Source organism: Coturnix japonica, chromosome Z (assembly GCF_054131305.1).
Source record: "Coturnix japonica strain WE chromosome Z, WE-NBRP24, whole genome shotgun sequence".
Taxonomy (NCBI): Eukaryota; Metazoa; Chordata; class Aves; order Galliformes; family Phasianidae; genus Coturnix; species Coturnix japonica.
Window position 1 is genome coordinate 38,676,016 of NC_140702.1, and position 22,850 is coordinate 38,698,865.

General features: G+C 39.6%; 2 protein-coding genes across 3 annotated transcripts in view; one reads left to right on the forward strand and one right to left on the reverse strand.

The window, feature by feature from the left end:
* The first annotated feature begins 6,443 nt into the window (after nucleotides 1-6,443).
* Nucleotides 6,444-11,479, forward strand: RFK (riboflavin kinase). The gene is made up of 4 exons (XM_015849172.3): nucleotides 6,444-6,574; nucleotides 7,821-7,972; nucleotides 9,057-9,159; nucleotides 9,717-11,479. Exons 1-4 carry the CDS (start codon nucleotides 6,469-6,471, stop codon nucleotides 9,839-9,841), a joined length of 486 nt encoding a protein of 161 aa, XP_015704658.2. The 5' UTR covers nucleotides 6,444-6,468; the 3' UTR covers nucleotides 9,842-11,479.
* Nucleotides 11,480-16,616: 5,137 nt separating this feature from the next.
* PCSK5 (proprotein convertase subtilisin/kexin type 5) overlaps nucleotides 16,617-22,850 on the reverse strand; it is a 246,399-nt gene continuing 240,165 nt past the window's right edge. Inside the window, exons 34-38 of one of the 2 annotated variants that reach the window (XM_085529930.1) lie at nucleotides 22,612-22,829; nucleotides 20,524-20,639; nucleotides 18,836-19,022; nucleotides 17,946-18,095; nucleotides 16,977-17,178 (exon numbers count right to left, since the gene is read on the reverse strand). In XM_085529930.1, coding sequence (XP_085386056.1) covers nucleotides 17,114-17,178; nucleotides 17,946-18,095; nucleotides 18,836-19,022; nucleotides 20,524-20,639; nucleotides 22,612-22,829 — 736 coding nt within the window. In that variant the 3' untranslated portion in view covers nucleotides 16,977-17,113. Of the gene's footprint in view, nucleotides 18,096-18,835; nucleotides 19,023-20,523; nucleotides 20,640-22,611; nucleotides 22,830-22,850 lie in introns of both variants that reach the window. The other variant, XM_015849157.3, reaches the window with a different exon arrangement.

Consider the following 22,850-nt stretch of genomic DNA (forward strand, 5'->3'; position numbering starts at 1 on the left):
GAGAAAGAACTAATTGGAAAGAATTCTTCCTTTTGCTTGTTATTTCTAAATATTCTTTCTAATAAGAATTGTGTTCCACTTTGGGAGGAAGAACTAACTCCAAAGGAAACAGACCTTGAATTTGCCCTCACCCCTTTAACACACATGTTTAATAAAAAGTAATTCTGCCCTTTTTCTGGTTTATTACTCATATTTATGAAATCAGTTCTGCTGTTGACTGTGCTGTATCACTGGAGGGAAGTAATTTTTAATTAATTCTTTATTGACTCTGAAAATGTGTAGTGCAGCATCAAGCCAGGTTTACTGGCATGGGTCAGTGATAATGAAGCAACTTTTGGGAGATTCACATAGCAGGAGCTACATAACTCCACAGCTCAGACAGGTCTGGCACAGGTTGCTTGCAGGAACACAGGGATCATGTGTACAACTGCTGTAATGCAGCCCTATAATGGACAGTGGAAATTATGGCTAACCTTTCCCCTACTGTTGTGCAGATATTTCCTGTCCTAAGACAACATATGGCTGCAGACAAATTGCGTGCACTGAGTAGGGTCTCTTTGCAGGGGCAGTCATGAACAATTATTAGGGCTGTTTCTTAAAATGAAGCAGAATGCAGACTGTTAAATGAAGAAGTAAGGTGTTGCCTTGTATAACTGACAGTATTATAACAAATGCAGGCACTGCCTGTGTGAACATGGAGCTGATGTAAGTAATGTTATAAACTCTGGCTTCCATTAGAAATCAGTAATTTTCACCACAGTATATCATTCTGTTGTTGTTGGTTGGTTGGTTGGTTTCAGTCAATTATTTGTTAGTGTGAGAATAAGCACAAGAAATGTAAGAGAATGGTTTCAAAACCTGTTAATTAGCAAAAAGGAAGGAATACTTCAGGATTTTTCTTTATTTCCTCCTCCCTGAAATATCACTCACTAGAAACACTATTTTCAACATCTTCATGATACTATTGCACAGGTGGAAAGACTTTCTCCCTCGATTGAATATTATTAAGGCTTTCCATATAGAGAACAGAAAGCAGAACCTAAGCAGGATATTCTTGGACATAAAACATGCAGAACTACCACTGGGGCAACATGACATCTTGAGAGGGTATCTGTTCTACCCAGCACTTCTATATAAAACCCATAAATTACTCTAGTGGTCACTGATTCTTTTTTTTTTTTTTTAAAAAAAAACATTCATTTTGTCATTGTGAAACAAGACCTTGTGGTGAAGACAGACAATTTTGAAAATCTGTCCTTTTCCCTTCCCTTCCCTTCCCTTCCCTTCCCTTCCCTTCCCTTCCCTTCCCTTCCCTTCCCTTCCCTTCCCTTCCCTTCCCTTCCCTTCCCTTCCCTTCCCTTCCCTTCCCTTCCCTTCCCTTCCCTTCCCTTCCCTTCCCTTCCCTTCCCTTCCCTTCCCTTCCCTTCCCTTCCCTTCCCTTCCCTTCCCTTCCCTTCCCTTCCCTTCCCTTCTTTCTCTTCTTTCTTTTTTTTTTTGTAACATTACCAAACATTATGAAGAACCGTAAGTGTCAAATAGCTTTTTATCTCCATGCTCATTCACACCCAAGCTAATTTCCTTTTAAAAAGTTCTTTCCTACAAGACATTACTATATTCTGTAAGCCTCCTGCTTCTTGTCTTCCTCTCTTCCCTGTGAAATGAGGAAATTAATAATCAAGTATTTTCCAGATTGGAAAAACGTATTAAAAATAAATACCTAGGTGGGTTTTGTTCTCTTTTTCTTTCTTTCCTCTTCTTCTTTTTGTTTTTGTTGTTCTAACTCATCAGACTCCTAAATGATCCAGATCCACCAAAATCTGAAGTAGAGTTCCACTTTAGGATCACTTCTCTTCAAAGTTGACATAAGTGATCCTGATTCAGGACTGGAATGGATACTAAATGAGTTTGTGAGTGACAATAAATTCAGGGGACATGTTGACTCCTTCCAGAGCAGTGAAGCTCTGCAGAGAGAATCTGACAAATTAAAGATTAGGCAGTCACCAACCATACAAATTTCACATGACCAAGCATCAGATTCTGCACTTGGGAAAGAGTAGCCCTGGAGGGACAGTTGTATGGACTGTGGGATAAAAGGCTGGAGAGCAGCCACATGGAAAGGGAGCTGAGCTCTGCTCTGTGTGACAGTGAAAGGGCTTGAGGGAATGCCACAGTTAGGGACAGGGTCTGCACTGGTGGGCAGTGGGCATGGAATGGGATGCCAAGGGGTGTGGGCATGACCTGACAGAGTTCAAGGAGTGTTCAGACAATGTTCTCAGACATAAAGTATGGGTTTTGCATGGTACTGTGTGAAGCCAGGAGTTGGACTAGACAGGTGATCTTTGTGGGTCCCTTGCAACTCAGGATATTCTATGATTCTGTACAGTTATTTCTGTTTTATTGTTTTTTTTTTTTTTTTGGTGGTTTTGTTGTTGTTTGGTTGGTTTTGTTGCATTCAATGAACTGGAAAAACCACAACCCACCCAGCTGTATTTGCTTACGTTTTTCTTAACATTTCTCAGCTAACTTCTTCCTGTAACATGTTGTCCTTCCTTTCATTCCATCTGCACAGGGACACCCATCAGAAATAACTAACCTCCAAGTTGTCTAGCATCTGTTCATCCACAAAGCATCTCCTGATGCTCCTGACAACACAGATCGCAAATGATTTCACAAACATGTGAACAATCTTGTTTTTCTAGATTTGCCTGTGGTAGCACTGTGTTGATTGCTGAGAAATACAAGGTATTTTGGAAAGCAGACCCTCAAAAACATAAGAATCTTATTTACTTATATATATTTACTTATGTACTTAGGACTGGAAGTTGCCTCAGATACTTAGCCCTTTATGCCAATACTTCTGCTACCAAAGCCTCTGTGTGTAGGATTCTCTCTAAAGATTGCAACAAAAAGTTAGTCAGTCTGAATTGTATCTTAAACTTTGCAGAAAGTTAGAAATCTAAATAAAAGATTGCCATTGTTTCTACTATGTGATAAACTCATTACAAACAGGTTGGTCTGGATTGGTGATAGCTGCAGAGAAAAAAAAGGTATGTGATATGTGCAAGTAACATTCACTACACTTCAGGGCTAATTAGATAACAGTTGCTTAAATGGAGGCACATATTAAACTGCTCTTGGAAGACAGACAAATAGGGAGGGCTCTCTGTATAATTCATGTAGAGGCTGTGAATAAAACTTATTGCTTCAGTAGCTTTAAAATGTACACGATTTTAAGTGCTTACCGTGAGAAATACCCACATGGCACAATAAAGTGCTGCACAGAGACCAGGGAAAGCAGGTAAGCCACTGAAAGTAGTGCTTTTTCATGAAGCCAACTGAGGGCTCAGCGGACAAATAGAACTAAGAATGAAAAAGCTAGGAGCAACCTTTGAACACATACAGACCTGTCGCCTCCCAATCCGGCGACAAGTCAAGGCTGCCAAGTGACTGCACCGTGCCTCCACGCACGGGGAATAGACGGGACTCACACACAGTGCATAACGCTGAAAGTACAAGTTTAATGCCTCGCAACAAACCCTATATAGTGGTACAGGTCACCACCCCTGGCAGACCTTTGTGACCTCCCTGACTCCACCCCAGGTGCACGCAGGCACCACCTACCCAATATGCAACATCTCCCCCCTCTTTATTATCTGTATGCAACACAGACCTGAAAACTAGATGTAAACTTCCTAAAAGCATCAAGACCTACACGTGTATATAATATTTCTGCAACTTCTGGATTACAACAGTAATGAATCAAACAAGCTTTGCTTCTCACATACTGATAGTAATATGTAAGTGGTAGCTGCTCAATTTTTCTGCAATTACCAGATTTTTAGATAATTAGATAATACTGATTCGCAGAATCAAACTCTATAATCCAGAGATGGGTTATAAAGCAGGTATGTTTATTTCAGCGTTGCGCAGCGCCGGGTGCAAGAGGGATAGCTCCTCCAAACTTGCACACCGACTTGTAAAATCGTGACACAGATATAGGTACATTTAATACATAGTCAATGATTTCTTGGAATTCTAATACATAGTCAGTGATTTCTTAGACTTCTAATACATAGTCAATAGTTCTAGGAATTCTGATACATATTCAATAGCTCTTTAGCATACAGACCTCCTCTTGTTTTTATCAGGGGGAATGCAACTCCTCTTCTGGTCATTCGTGAGGTCTCACTCCTTATCTACATCCTCCCTGCTCTCTCAGGCCCCTTGTTTCTTTTACTTGTTACTTTTGAGTTTCCTTTACTTGTTTCTATAAGCTGCCTTTAACTATCCCCCTTTTAGGCCCCCTTTATTCCAAATTCCAGCAGAGCACCTGTTTCCTGCTTCACTGTTCAATACCAACCATGTCTGCACTGACTCTGGCAGTACCTGCCCCTTAGTGTCATGTAATGCTAGCCACCGCATACATCTGCATCTTTTTTTTCTAGAAGAACATGTTCTATTTGAATAGAATAAAAGACTTCAATTTTGCTGCGGAATAAATGAACAAAAACAATAAAACCCCCCACGTTTTGCTATCCCAGACAAGAAATCAGACAAATAATTTCGAAGCAGGTATGTTTATTAGACACTTTTGCAAGAGTGTTTTGTATATAACTTTGTACTCTGATTTCATCACCTGGTTTCAGCCCACTAAGAGTAAGGCATGCCAGTGTCCCTGGACTGAACTCCTGAATCAATGAGAGTTTTGTCATGCTGGGAATGGAAACTTCCAAGGAGCAGGTTAAAATGCTACTAGCTTTACTGCAATGCACTCTTTTCTCTGAGTCACCTCCTGGATATTTCACCAGAGCCCAGTGTAACCAGAATTTCCAGCTTGGCCAGAACAGTCCTGGAATATCCCAGTACCCAGCAGATATTTCACTGCTGTTTTCCCCAGTGTTACATGGAAGAAACAGGATAATTACCTTAAGCCATGTCTAGGAAAATACCCTTCTGCAGTATTGCAGCAGGAAGCAGAGGCTCTGGCACAAAGCTGTGATGTGATACAAATCATGTGATCTATTATGAAATGATGAACAGAGCACGTTCTGCATTGCATGAAATGCTGCTTGGTACAACGAGTTCACAGAGCTTCTGTTTGATCAGGTAACCTGACACAGGCCTATACAGATGACTTAACACTATTCTCTTTATTCCATTTTCTATGTTTGTATGTATATATGCGAGAAAAAATACTTAAGAACTTTCCACAAACCACAACTGTTGAAGATAATCCAGCATAAGCAAGGAACTTCCTTTCTACCTGAATGAAATAGTGCCTTTAAAATTGCAGGCAGGTATGAGCTACCAAACTTGTTTCCTGGCAGTGCTAGCAGACATGATCACCACTAAAATTCAGTTACAATTTTGTGTGTGTGTGTGTGGAAAACCTCTACTAACTCTACTAAACTTCAGAACAGGTAACTACATACTAAATATATAATATCTCCCCCTCCAAAATATGAGCTAAATGCAATCATCAGCAAAAGAAACATGCATAGTGTCAGGGAAGCCTTGGATTTTAGCTGGATCACAGCAATCTATCACAATGAAAGAAAAATGAAGAGCAATATCACTATTTACAGAATGGATCTGATGAACAGGAGTAATCAGTTTGACTTCTGCAAAAATACCAACCACGTAGTTCTTAAATACTTTGTGGACCTGCTATTTTGCAAGGCTTTTTGTTGCCAAGAGAAGACTGCAAATGTTATGCTCAAGCCTACGGATATGGAAAGAGATTGCATGCCATCTTGTGGATACCACAAGCACATCAAAAATTGCTCTGAAAAGAAGTCATGAAGGGGGAAGGGGCGGGGGCGGGGGGGGAGAAAGAAAAAGGAAAAAAAATAGCATAATCATGAAGTACAACTCCTGTCTGAACACAGCACCACGCAAAATTCAAGACCTACATCTGGTGCAGGATGTATTCCTGATATCCAGCCTGACCCCTCGACACTGCTCCTTATTGCTCGCTCATTTCCTGTCAATTACGGACTCAATATCCAAGATGCTTGTGTTATCAAGGAACAGGAAAGCACTGTTCTCCAAGTGCTTTGGGACAGCAGAACAGAACGGATGTGGCGGCAGCACTTTTCTTGCATTTTATTTCTTACGTACAGTACCACCCCTCGACACTGACCAGCCGCGATTCCACCGGCGAGACTCTGCCAGTCAGCCAAAGCTCCTGACACTGAGCTAACGAACGCCGCAGACGGCGACAAACCACAGACCACCAACAGCAGCGGCCGCAGCGCGGCGCTCCGGTCCTGACGGGACTGCCAGCGCCAGGTTCTGGGCGAGCCCATCCGTGGGGGGAGGCCGGCGCATGGCAGAGCGTCCTCGGGCTGGAAAGCTGAACCGCGCCTCCTGCTCTCCCCTCCGCGTGGTAGTGCCCATGACTAGGGGGAGCCAAGGGCCTGGGGCCGTCGTCGGCGTCGGTTGTCTGGAATCCGGCCGGTGTTGGAGATGCGGGGCCGGTGTGCGGCCGCCATGAGGCACCTGCCGTATTTCTGCCGTGGGGAGGTGGTGAAAGGCTTCGGCAGGGGCTCCAGCCAGCTGGGCGTGCCCACCGGTGAGCGGGACGGGGTCGGGCAGCGGGCGGCCGGGATGGTGCGCGGCGTGTGGCACATCGTGCTCTTTGGTCTGCAGCGGCTTCGGCAGCCGTCTGACGGCTCTTTTTCGTTTTTTCTTTTTTTTTTCTTTTCTTATGCTGGTCGTGGTGATTCGCGAGATGCTGAACGGTGCTTTCCTGCGGTGTGCGCAGAGCTGCCATGCGGCGGTTTGATGGGCCAAGATGGAGAGAGGGCACTGGAAATAGCTGTGAGAAGGGAAACGTGCAGGCGGTGATGCAGGGGTAGAAAAGCAGAGCAAACCGATGTACCCTAAAAAGCCGTATTTTTCAAGTGGTCACTCCCTTCCTGATCAAATTACAAGTGGAGGTGTAAATTAAATGCACTTTATTCTCTTCTAAGGAGGCACCGAAGGCAGCAAATGTGAGGTGCCTATCACAGTAGACAGGAGAACCTGAAACAGCAATCCTGAGGTACCAGGCTTGCAATGTCATCAGTTAATAGAAACGTGGTGTTTTTCTTTTATGTACATCAGTACGAGGTAATGAATTCCAGAGAGTGGTATTCTGGAATGAGGGAAGTTAGTGACTGCTTATAAACCATTATCAGAATTTCACTTAAGGTTCTTTAAAGTTGGTCCGAAACCCTGAACAAATTGCTCTGCACAAAGTTCATGAGGTCAGTGGTTTTGGGGTAGAGTTGGGTTCATTCCCTTCTCTCAGGCAGGAGTTTATTTCAGATTCTTAGTTTTCAAAGAAAATCCTCTAAATCCCCACTTGTAGGTAACCTGAAAGGCAGTATGGAAACTCTGACAGGTGACTGAAATCATAACTTGTTTTCACATGTTTTATCTGCTGCAGAAAGTGTTACTGTTATTGGTGCATAAGCATGATGCCACTTTGCTATTCAGAAGAGACTGGAATTTTTCTGTTCTATGATCATATTGAAGCAGTGATGCTTCTAATAGTGAAATGCCTTCGTAATGATCAGCTTATTGTTTTTTTGCTGTAGAATAGGATGTGTGTAACTCCTAAAATAGTATGCATAGGTGATAGTAGGATGGTATCATCACAGGACTACTTTTTTGTGAAGCTGTTTTCTTGTTTATACTTTGCTAACGGCACGTTGTATCACTGTGGTCATTATACATGCACAAAGAGCACGGAGGCAGAGCTTGCCTTGTAAGTATTAGAAAATTCTGTTGTGTTATTGACTTACACAAATGTGCACTTTTTAAAATTTTTGCAGCTAACTTTTCTGAGCAAGTAGTCGAAAGCTTTCCATCCGATATCCCTACTGGTATATACTATGGATGGGCCTCTGTTGGAAATGGAGATGTGCATAAAATGGTTTTGAGCATAGGATGGAATCCTTTCTATAAGAATATTAAGAAATCAGTGGTAAGAACTTTGCTTTGTGTGGTACTTTGACTATACTGAATGAGCAGGACATTGACTTTGAAAAAGATAAGCAGAATTTGGTCCATAAGTGATATTTAGAAATTTTGTTTGCTGTTAGAAATGTGTTCAGTGTACATCTCATGTGTTTGTAATAAGAAACAGTAGCTGGGCAGTGTGCAGCTGTATATAAGTAAAGTTTAAGAACAATTTTTTATTCCACCACTACTTAAATTCTTCTGGAGTACATTTGTATTTCTAAAGTGGTCGTTGTTTGTTGTTTTGATAGCTAGATAAACGTAACCATTAAATTCAAAACCTGTATTAAGCTTATCAGTTATGAGTGCCCTGGAATGAGGTAGAGCATATTAATCTTTGCCCTCTGCAGTCCTTACAGATTAAAAATAAGAAATATGAGGGCATCTTAATTACTAGTAGTTTTGCATTAATTTTTCTCTTAAATGGTGTGTGGTTCTGTGGGCTAATAAGCAGACGCAGGATTCAAAAGTGAATAGTAACGGGATGGAGTTTAAATCCCAAACTGTGGCGTAGTTATTTTTCTTAGTGTCAGGTTCTTGTGCTTTTCCCAAGTCTGGCAGAACTTGGTTTTAATTGCTAATACCTGGAAGCAGTTTTGTTTCACTGTGAATCTCTGCTTTGAAGACAACTGCCTTCACTCCTCTGATAGTCTTAACATTTAGTTCTGATGTGAGCTAGCTGGGAAAGTTCTCTTAATATCATTGCAATGGAATTCATTACAGTTATTTGGAATGTAATGATCACGTAAAAGTTTGTAATTTTATGCATAGACAAATCTTACCTTTGAGATAAAGGGTGAAGTGTTTTTCCTGACTTTAACAGTCAGAATGTTTGTAAGTGAACAACTTTGCTTAAATGCCATTCAGAGGGCAACTCTTGATGTTATCAAAGGATCTATCATCTCAGTCTTAGAGACTGAGTATCTCAGTTTTTCTCATAATATGTGGGAGAGAATTTGAGTTAAGCATATTAGCTGAATATCCTTGCAAGAATGGAAATGAATTAAAAATTCACCATGATAACTGAGAGCTGATTTTTCTTCTTTTAGGAAACACACATTATCAACACATTCAAGGAAGATTTCTATGGAGAAATTCTTAGTATAGTTATTACTGGATACATTCGATCAGAAAAGAACTTTAATTCTTTAGGTCAGTATTGCAGGTTTCTGTTAAACTAATCTTTTGTTTGTCATACTCTTGCATGTTGAAAGTACTGTGTCATCACTTTCTGTCCTCACTGTTAGCTATGTTATGTCTTAATCTTTAACATTTCAGTGAAATGTTTTTATAAGTGCATCCACGAGTTGAAAAGTTAAACCCCTTACTTTAAGGTATATTGATACTTATTTCAGCCTAATAATTGTGGTTTAAGTAATTCTATTCTGAGTGTCATAAAAGCATTAGTGAAAAACATTGGTCTAATCTGACTATTTCTTTTTAAAAATGCAGCATTGTTATAACTGATGTTGTTCAAGAGATTCTGTAGACTTTTTTTGCTGAAATACCTTGAAGCAAGGAAAGCGTAATGCTGTAAGCACTAAAAAGTGCAATTCTGACATTAAAACCAAAGCATTTTAAAAACAAAGATAACGTTGCTTTTCCAAGTTCGTAATAATAATCGCATTCTGTGATGTGTTGTTATGCCTTGCTGTATTCAAGATTCAGATGACCTTTTAAATATTGCTATTCTGCTTTATATTTTTCAGAGACACTCATTTCAGCAATTCAGGAGGACATTGAAGAGGCCAAAAGACAGCTAGATCTACCAGAGCACCTTAAACTCAAAGACAACTTCTTTCATCTACCAGAAGGGAAAATAGTAAACATCTGAGCAAAACCAGTGTTTTGTTTCCTTGTTATGGACCTCTTCTTGCCCTAGTTACATGTCATATATCATTTGATGCAGCACAGACTTGTGTAGTAGATCTGTCTGGAACTGAGTTAATTCTCTTCACAGCAACTATTCTGGTGCTGTGTTTTAGACTTGTAACCTAATGTCCTAATGTTTTGTCTGTTCCCCAACAGTGTTTGCACCGTGTCAAGGTCTTTTCTATTTCTTACTCTGACTCGGGTGCATCCACTGGGACTGTGATAGAGGTCAGGAGGGGACACAGCCATGCAGGTGATATGAACTAATGAAAGAGGTGTTCTGTATCACATAGTGTCATGCTCTGCAATAAAATGGAAGGAGAGTGTGGTTAGCCATCTTTTCTTGGGTGAGAGCTGGGCATTGGTCTACCCGTGCAAGATGATGAGCAATAAACATTTTTCTCTTATTCCACTTCTTTGTTAAATTGTTCTGACCCACAAGTTTTCCTACTTTTCCTTTTTACTTTCCCTCTGGGAGCAAGTGGGACTGAGACAGCAGTGCTTAAATGCCTACCCGGGTTAACCCACATCGGCCTGGTTGTGTGACTGTAATTGGAACTGAACACTGAAGTCTCACATTGTGATTTTCTTGTGTTCACTGGTGATAAAGCAAGTCATGCAAAAGAAGAAAAGAGTGATTTCTAAATAAGAACTTACTGCACTAAACTATGTTTTGGCCTGTATTGGTAAGGTTGTTTACAGATTTAACTCTCTGAAGACACTGACAATTTTGTCGCTTGTCATCTAGATATTTTCAGCACACTTTAATCTTATACAGAAAACATTAAAAAATAATATTTGCTGTATGAAGAAAAAAAAAGAAAAAAAAACCAGTTAATAATAGACTTTACTGGATTGCATGTTGGAAATTTATGACAATTATCTTGAAAGTAGTGGCTCGCTCTTTTCCTCTTTAAACTAGAGAGATGATGGGGATATTTTCACCTCTTTTTTTTTTTGTTCTTTTTTCCCAGTGGGATACATTCTTGAGTTCGTAACTGCCAAGTTCTTATTTCGTATTTTATTCTTCTGGAGGAACTACAGAAGCCTTGCCTGTCAGTGAAGTATGCTGTAAAGAAATAGTTTGAAGGATAAATCTTCTTTCATTCTTGTATTATGTCTAAGCTCTTTTATTTTTTTCCCCCATGGATTTCCTGTGTCAGTTGTGAAAACTGTGGTGCCTTAAGCTGGTTGTCCCAGTAAAGCTGTTCTGTAGCTGCTAGTGAATGTTACTGTACAAAAATCTGTTCATCACTGTTTTCAGGACAGCTGTGCTTGATGATAGAAAACAGTAGCAAAAGGAAAGTTTGAAAAACTTATTTTGCTCCCAGCTTTAACCTAAAATATGAAGAATGTCGACAGTAAAACAATAAACTTTTCCTTGTGTTTGTCTTCATGTTAGAGGAAATGTAATTGCATTCATTTGGTTGAGCGTTCCTGTTTGTGCATTATTTAAAATTAGGTATTTTATATAATTTTTTTTTTAAAGTTCAATACATGATCCCTAGTACAGTATAAATTCTATTTTTGTATTATGTGCAAATAACTTTAATAAAGTTGTGGTGCTGTACTGTTAATAAAAGAATGTAATTAAAAAGTCTGTAATGCTGCTTGCTGATTTTCTGACTGATGTTACTGTGCATATCATCTGCATATTCTTTAGCATATAGTGAAAGGTACTGCAGAACTCCTCCATTGTGCTGCTTGAGGTGGGAAAATTGTTCATCTTGCTTAGAAATGTAGCATAACATCCATGTTTCAGATGCTGCAGGGTTTTTTTTTATAATTAAGACAACACGTGAACACCAAGTCAAGCATAAGGATCATTCATGTTGTTAGAATTCAAGCAAGACAAGTATTTCTGTAGTTTCAAGTACTTTAAAAAAAATAAGCTTGTGTTTTTTAATTGGCTGTCATCTCCCAGAGTCTATTACTCTTGCAGTAGAGTTGCCATTGCGAGAATGACAGCATTACAATTGTTTCAAATGCTAATGGTCTTATTTGGATAGCCGGCCTAAACCTAATCAAGTTCTAACAGCCTAGTAGCATATTCATATGCAGCAAGTTCAGTGTCTTCCAGCCCTGTTGAATATCTTTATTAGTGGTCTGAATGAGGAGATTGAGTGCACCCTCAGTGAGTTTGCAGAAGACATCAATTTGGGAGGAACTGTTGATCTGCCTGAGTGTAGGAAGGCCCTACAGAGGGATCTCTGGACAGGCTGAAATGAGGGGCTGAGGCTAACTGCATGAGGTTTAACAGGACCAAGGACTGCGTCTTTTGTTAAGGACCCTAAGCATTGCTACAGGTTTGGGGTAGAAAGTTGCACAGACTAAAAGGGGTCTGGGGTATGGTCAGTACTCAGCTGAACATGAGCAAGAAATGTGTCCATCTGGCCAAGAAGGCCAACAACATCCTGGCTTACATCAGAAATGGTGCAGCCAGCAGGATTGGAGAAGTGATCATTCCCCTTTCCTCTGGTGAGCTGCACATTGAGTTCAGTTTTGCGCCCCTCAATGCAAGAAAGACATAGAGGCCTTGATGTGTGTCCAAAGTAGGGCAGCAAAACTGCTGAAGTGACTGGGTCTTATGAAAGGAACTGCGGTCATTTAGTTTGGAGAAGAGGAGGGTTTCTACAACTACCTGAAAAGGAATGAGTGTGTCCTCTTCTACTAGGTAGCTAGTGACAAGATGAGAGGTAACAGCCTTGAGTTACATCAGGGTAAGTTCATGTTGGATATAAGGAAAATATATTTATCGGAAGGAGTGATTAGGAACAGTGTGCCCAGAGAAGGGGCAGAGTCATCATCCCTGTAGGTTTTCAAGAAACATGTAGATAGGGCACTGACAGGAAATTGGTGGTTGGAATAGACGATTTTAGTGGTCTTTTCTAACCTCAGTGATTCTATAATTCTGTGCCTTTCAGATCAGAGAAAAAAAAATGGGAGTAAGAAATCTGGAATAATTAATTAATCATAAGGGCTTCTTATGTAGGTAGCTGTATTTTGAAATGACAGTTTGAGTTCCTCAAAGCAGATATGAAATCTGTAATTAGTTGGTGTGCTTTTTATTTTGACAGGTTCTCTATGATACAGTCTTCTCTATAACTAATTTTAAATATATATATATATACTTTTCATCCTTATTTTACAACTGTAAGCTAAAATAGTTACTGTGTTAAAATTGTTACTAGTGTATTGTGTAACTTTTTAATAATTATCATGGAATCAAAAAATCCTTTTAATTGGAAGGGACCTTTAATGATCATCTACTCCAACACTCCTGCAAAGAATAGGTATGTCTACAGGTTGATCAGGCTGCTCGGAGGCAAACCCAGCCTGACCTTCAGTGTCTCCAGGCATGGGGAATCCGCTCGCTCTCTGGGCAACTTGTAACAGTGCTTCACCACCCTTACTTTAAAAACTTTTACCTTATATCTTAACAAAATCTACCCTCTTTTAGTTTGGAACCATTTCCCCTTGTCCTACCATGACAGGCCTTGCTAAAGAGTCTGTTCCCTTCTTTCTTATAGTCCGCCTTTAGACTGTATTCCACTCTCAGCCCTCTTTCCCAAGCTGAACAGCCCCAGCTCTCCCAGCTTGTTCTCACATGGGAGGCATGGTTTATCAGATTATGAGTTTCCAACCCTTTGGCATGTCTGGGCTGCACTGAATGCATTGTCTTGGACCACATATAAAATAGATTATGTACATAAGTAATATTATTTATAATGTTATAAATTTATAATGTTTTGTAATTTATTTAAGCTACATATTTTGTTAAAAAAATACAAAAAGAGACAAAGTAAAACATAAAACTATTAGGATATTCCACCTTGTTTTTGTGAAACTAACACATTAGGTTTGTTCAGTAGCAGTGGATGCAATTCTCAGCCAGTTCTCAAGGTGCTTATCAGAGCTTTTTGATGGAGTTTCACTCTTCTTGTGCTCCCTTCTTGAAAACAGGTGTTTTCAAATACGCATACTGCCAAAATTGATGGCAGGAGTAAGGCATGATTCTGAAGTGAGGGATATTCATCTTTCCTAAGAAAGGTCTTTTAGAAGTCTAATAAAGAGAAATGATAAGATTTTTGGCTGCTAATCTATAGAATCCATTTGAAAATTCACCAGTAATTTGCTTATGTCAACAGAAAATGGAGCATTTCCTTAATGGGGGTTTGCCCACCCAACAAGGCAGTCTTGTGAGCATAAGCCGTCAAACACAGCTTTCCAAATGTATACAATCAATTAATTGAGATGCAGCATCACTAATTGTATTCACACTGGCAAATGATATTTGTGATTTCAAATTTACTGAGATTTTTGCAGTTTCATTTGTGTTGACAGATTGTACAGGGCCAAAGGAGATAAAAGCTTTTACTTTAACAAGTTACAGTTGTATGTCTGATAACTGGTAAATTACATTAATCACAAAGCATGTCGGTAAGCAGCACCAAAAGACAATGTCTACTACAATACCAGATTTTGATAACATTGGTTATTCTCAGATGGCTATTTCCTGAGCACTATACAGTGGAAAGCCTTTTGAATACTTATTCTGCTGTAATCAAGAATTCTTGGAAATAATTTATTCAACTTCTTATCTGTAAGAATGTCTGCTTTGGTGTATAACAGTACAGATTATTGCCTATATTGCTATTAAGTATATTTTCTGTTTAAAGAAGATTCTAACAATGATTTGGTCCTACCATGCATAGCACATTTAGGCATCATGGTTCTCTGCAAATCTTTGTGAGGGTGATTGCCTAAAAGGTTCTGGAAGTAAACATGTTCAGGGTTTGTTTAAACTAGTTAAAATTAAACTGTTTGAAAACTAACCCCTCTGTTTGTTTATTTGTTTGCTTGTTTGTTGGTCACATGTGTTCTTTATCTAGGATTTACAGGAGATACATCCTCAGGATGTCATAACCTCCAAAATGTCATAACCTCCGTCTGTGTTCTTTTTCAAAATCTAAAATTACTTTGTTCTATTAGAAGTCAGATGAAAAGAGTTGCATCCTTTTCTTTCATTCTTGTTCACTTGTTTAAACATTCATCTGGGTCAGGGCAAAAGTCCATCTGCTGCAGCTGCAAATGAACCAAACCTGTACCTTGAAACATAAGGTCTCATAAGGGAAACTTTCATACTTTTGTGTTGTTTATATGTTCACCTTCGTGTATGTTTGGTGGCCCTGCTAGGCAGGGGGGTTGGAACTACATGATCCTTGAGGTCCCTTCCAACCTGGGTCATTCTGTGATTCTGTGATGTAAGCTTTAAGTGACATCCCTGAATTCCCAACAGAAAACAATGTAGTACACTGTGGTGGTGTGAATATGGCATAAGGATTGCTTTTTGTATAGATGCAGCGGACTCTTCAGTGCACCTTTGTATTTGTCAGTGATCAAACTGTTCTACTAGCACTGTCTACTGACTGTAAGTGTAGATATAAATCCAAAATCCTCAAGTACATATGCTCAGGTTTTTCAATGTTGCATCACTGTGGCAAAGTATCAAGGTATCCAGTTGTTTGACTGTTCTTTATTAGTTTATTTATTTATTTCCTGCTTCCTATTTTTAGCTTGAAACTCTTATCTACAGCCTCAGCCACTACTGCAGTCCTAATACAGGACCAAGAATCAGTGAGGCCTTTCCACCTTTCAGATACCTTCTCTCATTATATTTGATTTATTAGCTTCAATTCTAATTTTATTTTACTATAGTGTGTTATCTTGCCTTCTGACACCATATTTAGTAATCAATTTGTTTCTCCTAAGATAATTGCCGTTGTTTTTAGTTATTTGTGGTCCTCTGTTTCCCCTCTCCAGAGGCCCAAACATGCAGATCCCTCTGCCCCACTAGGGACAGAACGGGGGTGAACCAGCCCGTAAACCATTGACAAAAGCGAGATAAGTTTACTGAAGATCAGAGGAATTTAGGCAGATTAGTGGAAAAAAAGTGAATTAGAGAACAGACAGTCAGGTGCTGGAGTTTCTATAGCAGCCTTCTGTTTTTGACATATACTAGTTCTCTTTGGAACATCTTTCTTGCTATGGTGGGTGGAGGAGGTAGTATGAGAGAGAATTGGTTTTGTGGGTTTTTGCACATTTTGGCTTATTCAAAATATTTAACCAGAGTACGGTGAAATACAAGAAACTTTTCATTAAAATGACAAGAGATGTTAGAGTGATCCCATACACAAGATACTCACTGCATTTGTCAGAGTGAATTCAAAGTGCTGGGGTGCAGCTAGGAGTAAGCCTTTGAAACATGATGAGGAGATTCCAGGTTTTCAAAGCAAATTCTTACAATTGTTAAACAAGTCATTAACAATAATGACAGAGCATGTTAATCCAAACAAGGTTAGGAGAGCAAGATAAGGCAGTCTTTCATTCAATATGAGCTTTCTGTCTGATTGTTCACTCTCCCCCCCACCCCCCACCCTTTTTTTTTTTTTTTCAGAACTACTTCAGAGAAGAACTTGAAATAAAGTGACATATAAGATGAATCTTTCCAGAGTACCTTCCTGTTGAGAAACTTTTGATAAATGTAGGTCCTTGCTTTGACTTTTTTGGACTCACGTAACTTTGCATTCTTTCTCTTGTTGAAGATGTAATGATTAAAAGATTAAAACTCAAAGAGGTGGAAACAGTGATTTTCTCTAGAGTTGTTTCTAGTTCCAGAGCTCCAAAGGAGCTTAAAAGGAAAGAGGAAAACTTGATAAATAATGACGTTTTCAAAATGGTTTTGTGCAAAGAATTTATTCTTTCACAGTAAAGGGCCATAAAGAACATCCTTTAGTACAATGAATTAAATTGTTGTAGTAATACAAAAATCACATTGCAGTGTTCCTTTAAATTACATTACTAAATAAATATTAGTTATCCCCTTTGCCATCCTCCAATAAACTTGAGGCATTTACATCAGAAATGTGAAACTTGCTTGAGCAAATGGTATCTAAATCATTTGGAGCTTGAGAAGCTAATTAGAAAGGAAAGAAGGAGTGCTGTTTTGTGGCTGTATTTATAGACCATATTTCCCTTTGCAGTAAACCAAGAAGTCTGTGTGTGCAGTGAAAGACTATTTAACAAGCTCTTGAACAAAGGGTAATCAGAGATTGCTACACAATTTTTTTTTTCTTTTTTTTTTTTTTTCCTTCATACAAACCAGGAATACAGTGAAGCAATCTGGAGTAATCACAATCTCAACTCTTAAAAATCATGTAATAGGTGCACAGTTTCACTGGGAACCATGCCACAAGATTGTAAGCGGAAATATGTTGGCTTTGAGGAGCATAGCTGCACCTGGTGACATCAACAAAGAAAATCTGATCAGAATCAGAAACCTTGCCCATGCTATTACAAAAAGGTATGTAACTGTTATCACAATGTAGTAAACTACTGGCATGCTACTCCAGTGACATTTGCATCAGACAAATACAACAACCTTGTCTATATCTGCACTATTTTAAAAGAGAGTAGCAAAGTTTGCAGTAAGTATGTAAGGTTTGAGTGGTTGTTTGATGTTTATTATGATGCATGAGCATACATACACATTGGGAAAGGATTTGCTGTCCACAAAAATGCACAGGAATGTATTCTTTTAAACAGCCTACATCTGGAGTGCAACTCCAAGCCTAAAAAGGATTCATGTGAAGCATAAGGAAGAAAATGTTTTTAGAAGCCATTCTGCTGCCAAAACAAGCACTAGTTAAAATCTTAAGATCAGCCTGAAAAGGAGTAAATAAACATACTTAACTAAATTGCTGCAATTTAATAGGAAAAGAAGCAGCAGAAAATCCATAAGACAGTAGAGAGTTATCTAAATGAATAACTTTCATCATCATATTCAAGCTCGTCTTCTTCATCATCCTCCAAAAGTCCATATCTAAATTTACGGTAGACTGTGCCATCCTGACCCATATATACAATGTCATCTTCTTCATCATCATCTTCGATATCTCGATCTCTGTATTCAATCACTTGATCTTCTTGATAGCTTGTGCTCTCATGATAATTGCTTGCATAGGATGAAAAGATTTTGGAGTCATTTGTCAGCTTCTCATACCTACCTTTACTGACAGTGCGTGGTTTTGATTTTGATTTTCTCCAGATGACAACAATGGCTCCAATGACGAGGACAAGTAAAATGCAGGTTATGACAAAGAAAGCAGTTTTGGTTTTGCTCACTTTTGGCAGTGTGGTCCGTAATACACAGTCATCTGACAACAGAAGTAAAGTATATGTTAAATAAAGTTGTGTGTTTTTGTGTGAATTGGTGAGTTTTTTTTTTAAGGACTAAGTATGTTTTAACAGTGATGGTATAAGTAAGCACGGTTGTTGAGACAGCTTTGTTTCTTTACTAGACTAGCAGTAATCAGAAAGAAGCAGAAATCTAATAGGTCTAATCTAATAATCTAAGAGGTTGACAAATACAATCTTTCTATCCGATAGTAGCGAAGATATTGAGAATCTCTCCCCTGCCCAAGATATTTATGCTTTTCACTATCAGGCACCTAAAAAGACTTGAAGACAGGCTGTGTGCCACAAGCCTGTTTTTCAAAATTCTATCAGTTTGCTCCATAAAAATATTTTTCCACCTTACAGATCATCAGTTGTATAAAATACTACAGCTGTTTTGAAGTCGACAGTATGATTTTGACTTAGGAGCTTAAAATGATGTTCTCAAATTACTATTCATTGAATAAAGCACTTCCCAGACAACTGTTTTATGAAGTGCTTGGCAATTTGGCACAGTAGATGGGAGTGAGAGAACTGCAGCAGTTGCAATTGCTGTTATTTGGTTAAAGACCTTCCTATTCTAATGGTAGAGCAGTAGAAATACACCACATAGTTGTAGCTCAGCAGTATGTTTTTGCTTTTCCCCTCTTCATGTCTAGAAGTGAGCTTAGTCAGCCATACTGTCCACCAGTGGCACTGCTGCCCCTCAGGATGGTCCTACCTTGTGTTTCACTGCAGTCACAGCACTCTGGGATGTGTGCTGGTTCAGTGTCACTGCAGCAGGGTAGGCAGCGGCCTTCTTCCAGGTAGAGCTGCATGTCAGCTGGACAGACGGTACAGTTGAGAGGTCCAGGTCCCTTGCACTCTGTGCATGTGCTGTCACATCTCTCACACTTCGTCTCGTCCTCCTTCAGACACAAAACAAATGATGCACCTTTCTTTTCATCTTCCTTGTCCCTAACCCGAGAGTACTGCTCTGTGTTTCACTGAGTGGTCACATCTGGATGCCAAAGGTATCAATTGCAAAATACAGTAGGGAGTAGGAAAACTGAAATTTTGTTAATACTTCTTAGGCTTGTGCTGATCTACTTGTAGGAAGATGGATAAAGACTTGTAGGAGCTTAGAGATCTGACTCTGCAAGACAACTGGCTAGAACTCACTCCGCATATATGCTTTTTTTCCAAAAACTGTTTTTCTTTTGCTAGTCCTGTAGTACTAGATTTGTGTCTCATTAGCACTAATGATATCAAAACAGCCTCCAAAAATTAACTCAAGTATAATTGAAAGTACTGAGATGGGAGAAGCAAGAGAGAATACGCTGAAGGAAGAAAAATAAAAAATAAGAAGAAAGCAAAAATATGAGAGAATAAATTCCCTTTCTGATTAGGAAGGGACAGAAATAAGGAGCAAAGTTGGCTGGAAATTTTATAGCAATGTAAAATTTTATTAGCTTGCATTGGTTCTATTTCACAGAAACGCAGTCATAGAATGGCTTGGGTTGGAAGGGAGGCTAAAGTTCACCTTGCTCCAACTCCCTGCCAGGAGTTGGAGCAAGGGAGTTGGGCAGGGCTACCATACACTAGATCAGGCTGCCCAGGCAGGGGGGTCCACGAGCTTACTGCCCTCCTGTTATGGACATAGATTGATCTAGGTAACTCTGACATGTAATAATATGTGAAAGAACTTTTTTTATAGTAAGAGCGACAGAGCACTGGAACAGGTTGCCCAGAGAGGTTATGGAGTCTTATTCTATGGCGATATCTAGGACCTGTCTGGGTGCCTACCTGTGTGACCAATTGTACTTGCTTTAGTGGGGAAGTTGGACTCTGTGATCTCTTTATGTCCCTTTCAACTTCTGCAATTCTGTGACTGTGAGATTCTGTGATCTCTGGCCAGTTGTCTTGCTTTGCTGCTATATTCTTGAACAAACATCTTTGGAAGGCAATTGGTGTAGAAACCAGGAAGCAAGCTAGCTGCACAGACCCAAACCTGATTGTGTTCTTATTCTGTTAAATATACAGCGTTAACTTCAGCCTCTCTTTTCACTAGATTCCTGCTAGCAGAACTGCCTTTCAGAAATGTGATGTGATTTCTCACAAACAAAGAAGCAGAAATCCCAGTGGAAATCTCAGTTAAACTAGGGTAAAATAAATACTCTTTTAATAACATAGTTCATTTTGTACACATGACTTTCGTATCATCTTTGGCAGAGTAATGTCTTTATAATTACTCTTAGAGAAGTGTTCTAAAACAGAAAGATCCAAGAAGAGAAACAATGCTTTCTTTGCCAAGAGAAGAGGCTTTTTAAAAGCCTTGAAAACTCAGAGAAGAACATTCTGTGTTTGTGTTGTGTTCAGAAGTTAAAGGACAGCATACTAATCACAGGATCAAGTGCCTGTGAGTATTACCTCTTGTCCTGGTGCCTCCTGGACTTTGTAGTAACCTACAAAGCAGTCTGAGGTGCACATTCCACTTAACAAACTGTAGCTCCATACACAAGATGTGCAGCTGAATCCTTCCTTTCCTGAAAAGGAAAATAAAACAACAATATTAAAGCAGTAACAATTTTCATCTAACTTCATTTTGAAAATGCACTGATCACTACTACCAATGAAAAGGGACGCTTGTCAACTTTAAGAATCTGAAGTGGGGGGTCCAGCTTGAAGAAACTGGTACTAAAATAATATTGAATAGGTTATGTGTGATGCTGAGGTTTTGTCTGCTCCAAAACTGCATTCATTCTCTGTGCATAAGCAGTGCAGATGCATTTCAGAACAGCTACAGATTTGCTATTTAAGAGGATGAGCTTGTATTTTATCTTAGTAGTAACTACAATAGAAAATGTAATATTTTTATCATGAATTAAGAAAAAAAGTCATGATTAGAAATGATAAGATATATGACAATGCTTTTGTCCCAAATCCAAAATAAAATACTTGTTATTTATTATAATGCTATTATGCAGCCACATTTTAATACTTCTTGAAGGTCTCTTCACTCTTGGATTGATTTCCACAGTTTTAAATATTTTTATGTTGCAATTAGCCATCTGTGCTATCCAATATATCCACCATCCAAAACAATTCTTATACACTGCATGGGGAAGTTTGAGCTGCAGAGCAGAAGCTGCTAGCTATTGTCTGATATCATTCCAAGTGGACCAATGCTGCCCCATTCCAAAGTGCACGCAGTATTATAAAGGGAAGAGAAGAAACTGAATACGTGGAGGGTGCCATAGGGGAAAGCATACCTTGAAATAAACTTGGTGAAATACTTAATTGTATTAAAAACAGCAGACATCAAACTGATGTTTTTACCCCACACTGAATATAAATGTTATGGCCTGAACTGTTGTTAGCTGTTGATTTTCTGCTCTTTCCTTTACAGACCACAAAGGTCTGAGGTTACATTTAAATCCACTGGCTTTCACAGAATAATATATAGTAGGTTAGCTCAGAGATGGAGATATTATTCAGTGTTTGTGCAAGAAGCACAGTGTAGCTGTGTAGGCAACAAAGACCTTCTATTTTGAAGTGGATGAGCATCTTTGTGTGAGGCCTGATGGACTGAAAACTTAATTACCATTGTCAGTTTATTTCTCTTCTCATCTTCCCCTCACTGCAAGAAAGACATTGAGGCCCTGGAACACGTTCAGAGGAGGGCTACAAAGCTGGTGAGGGGTCTGGAGCACAGGCCATATGAGGAGAGGCTGAGGGAGCTGGGATTGTTCAGCCTGGAGAAGAGGAGGCTCAGGGGAGACCTTATTGCTCTCTATAACTTCCTGAAGGGAGGTTGTAGTGAGCTGGGGGTTGGCTTCTTCTCTCGTGTAATCGGTGATAGAACTAGAGGGAATGGTTTTAAGCTGCACCAGGGGAGATTCAGGCTGAACATTAGGAAGTATTACTTCTTGGAAAGGGTAGTCAGGCATTGGAATGGACTGCCCAGGGAGGTGGTGGAGTCACCGACCATGGGAGTGTTCAAGAAACGTTTGGCTGTTGTGTTGATGAATATGATTTAGCTGGGAAGTATTGGTAATGGTTGGACTAGATGATCTTCTAGGTCTTTTCCAACCTTGATAATTCTGTGATTCTGTGATTCTGATTCTGTGATTCTCTGGGAATTCACTCTCCACACTCCTCTGTATGGCTGGTCTGTGCTCAGGGCCTGCAGGTGGCCCCATGGGGAGCCTGCTGGAAATTCATATCCTTGCTTTGATATTGGTTGATTTTAAAGGCAAGGTGGCAACATGAAACAGCCAGAAGAGCGAGAAACCCTGGTGTGTAGGAGAAGCTGGTAGCCTCTGGGGAAGTCTTGGTCTTCTATGGCCAGAGTTCATTGACGGTTGGTAGGGTTATGTACAGCACAACTATTTGTTGTGTGTTTACAGATCTTGGAGCAGAGGGAGGAAAAGAAAGGAGACAGGGGTGCCTAGACAATCTTGGCAGGTGTTTTGATAATCTCTTTTATGTAGCCAAAGCAGAGCACATGCTTTTTACCTTCGCAAGTTCGGCAGGAAGGGTGGCATCTTTCACAGACATTGTCATCCTTGTTTTCATAGTAATATTCAGGACAAGAGCTAACACATTGTTTCTTGGAGTGCAGCAGGTAGAAGTATGTATCACAGAAGAGGCAGTCTGTTGGTTGAGGCCCCATGCACTCCTTACAGCCCTTGTGGCAGCGCTCGCATGACCCAGTGGAGTTTTGTGGAAAATAGCTGAAACAGATTTGATAGTTG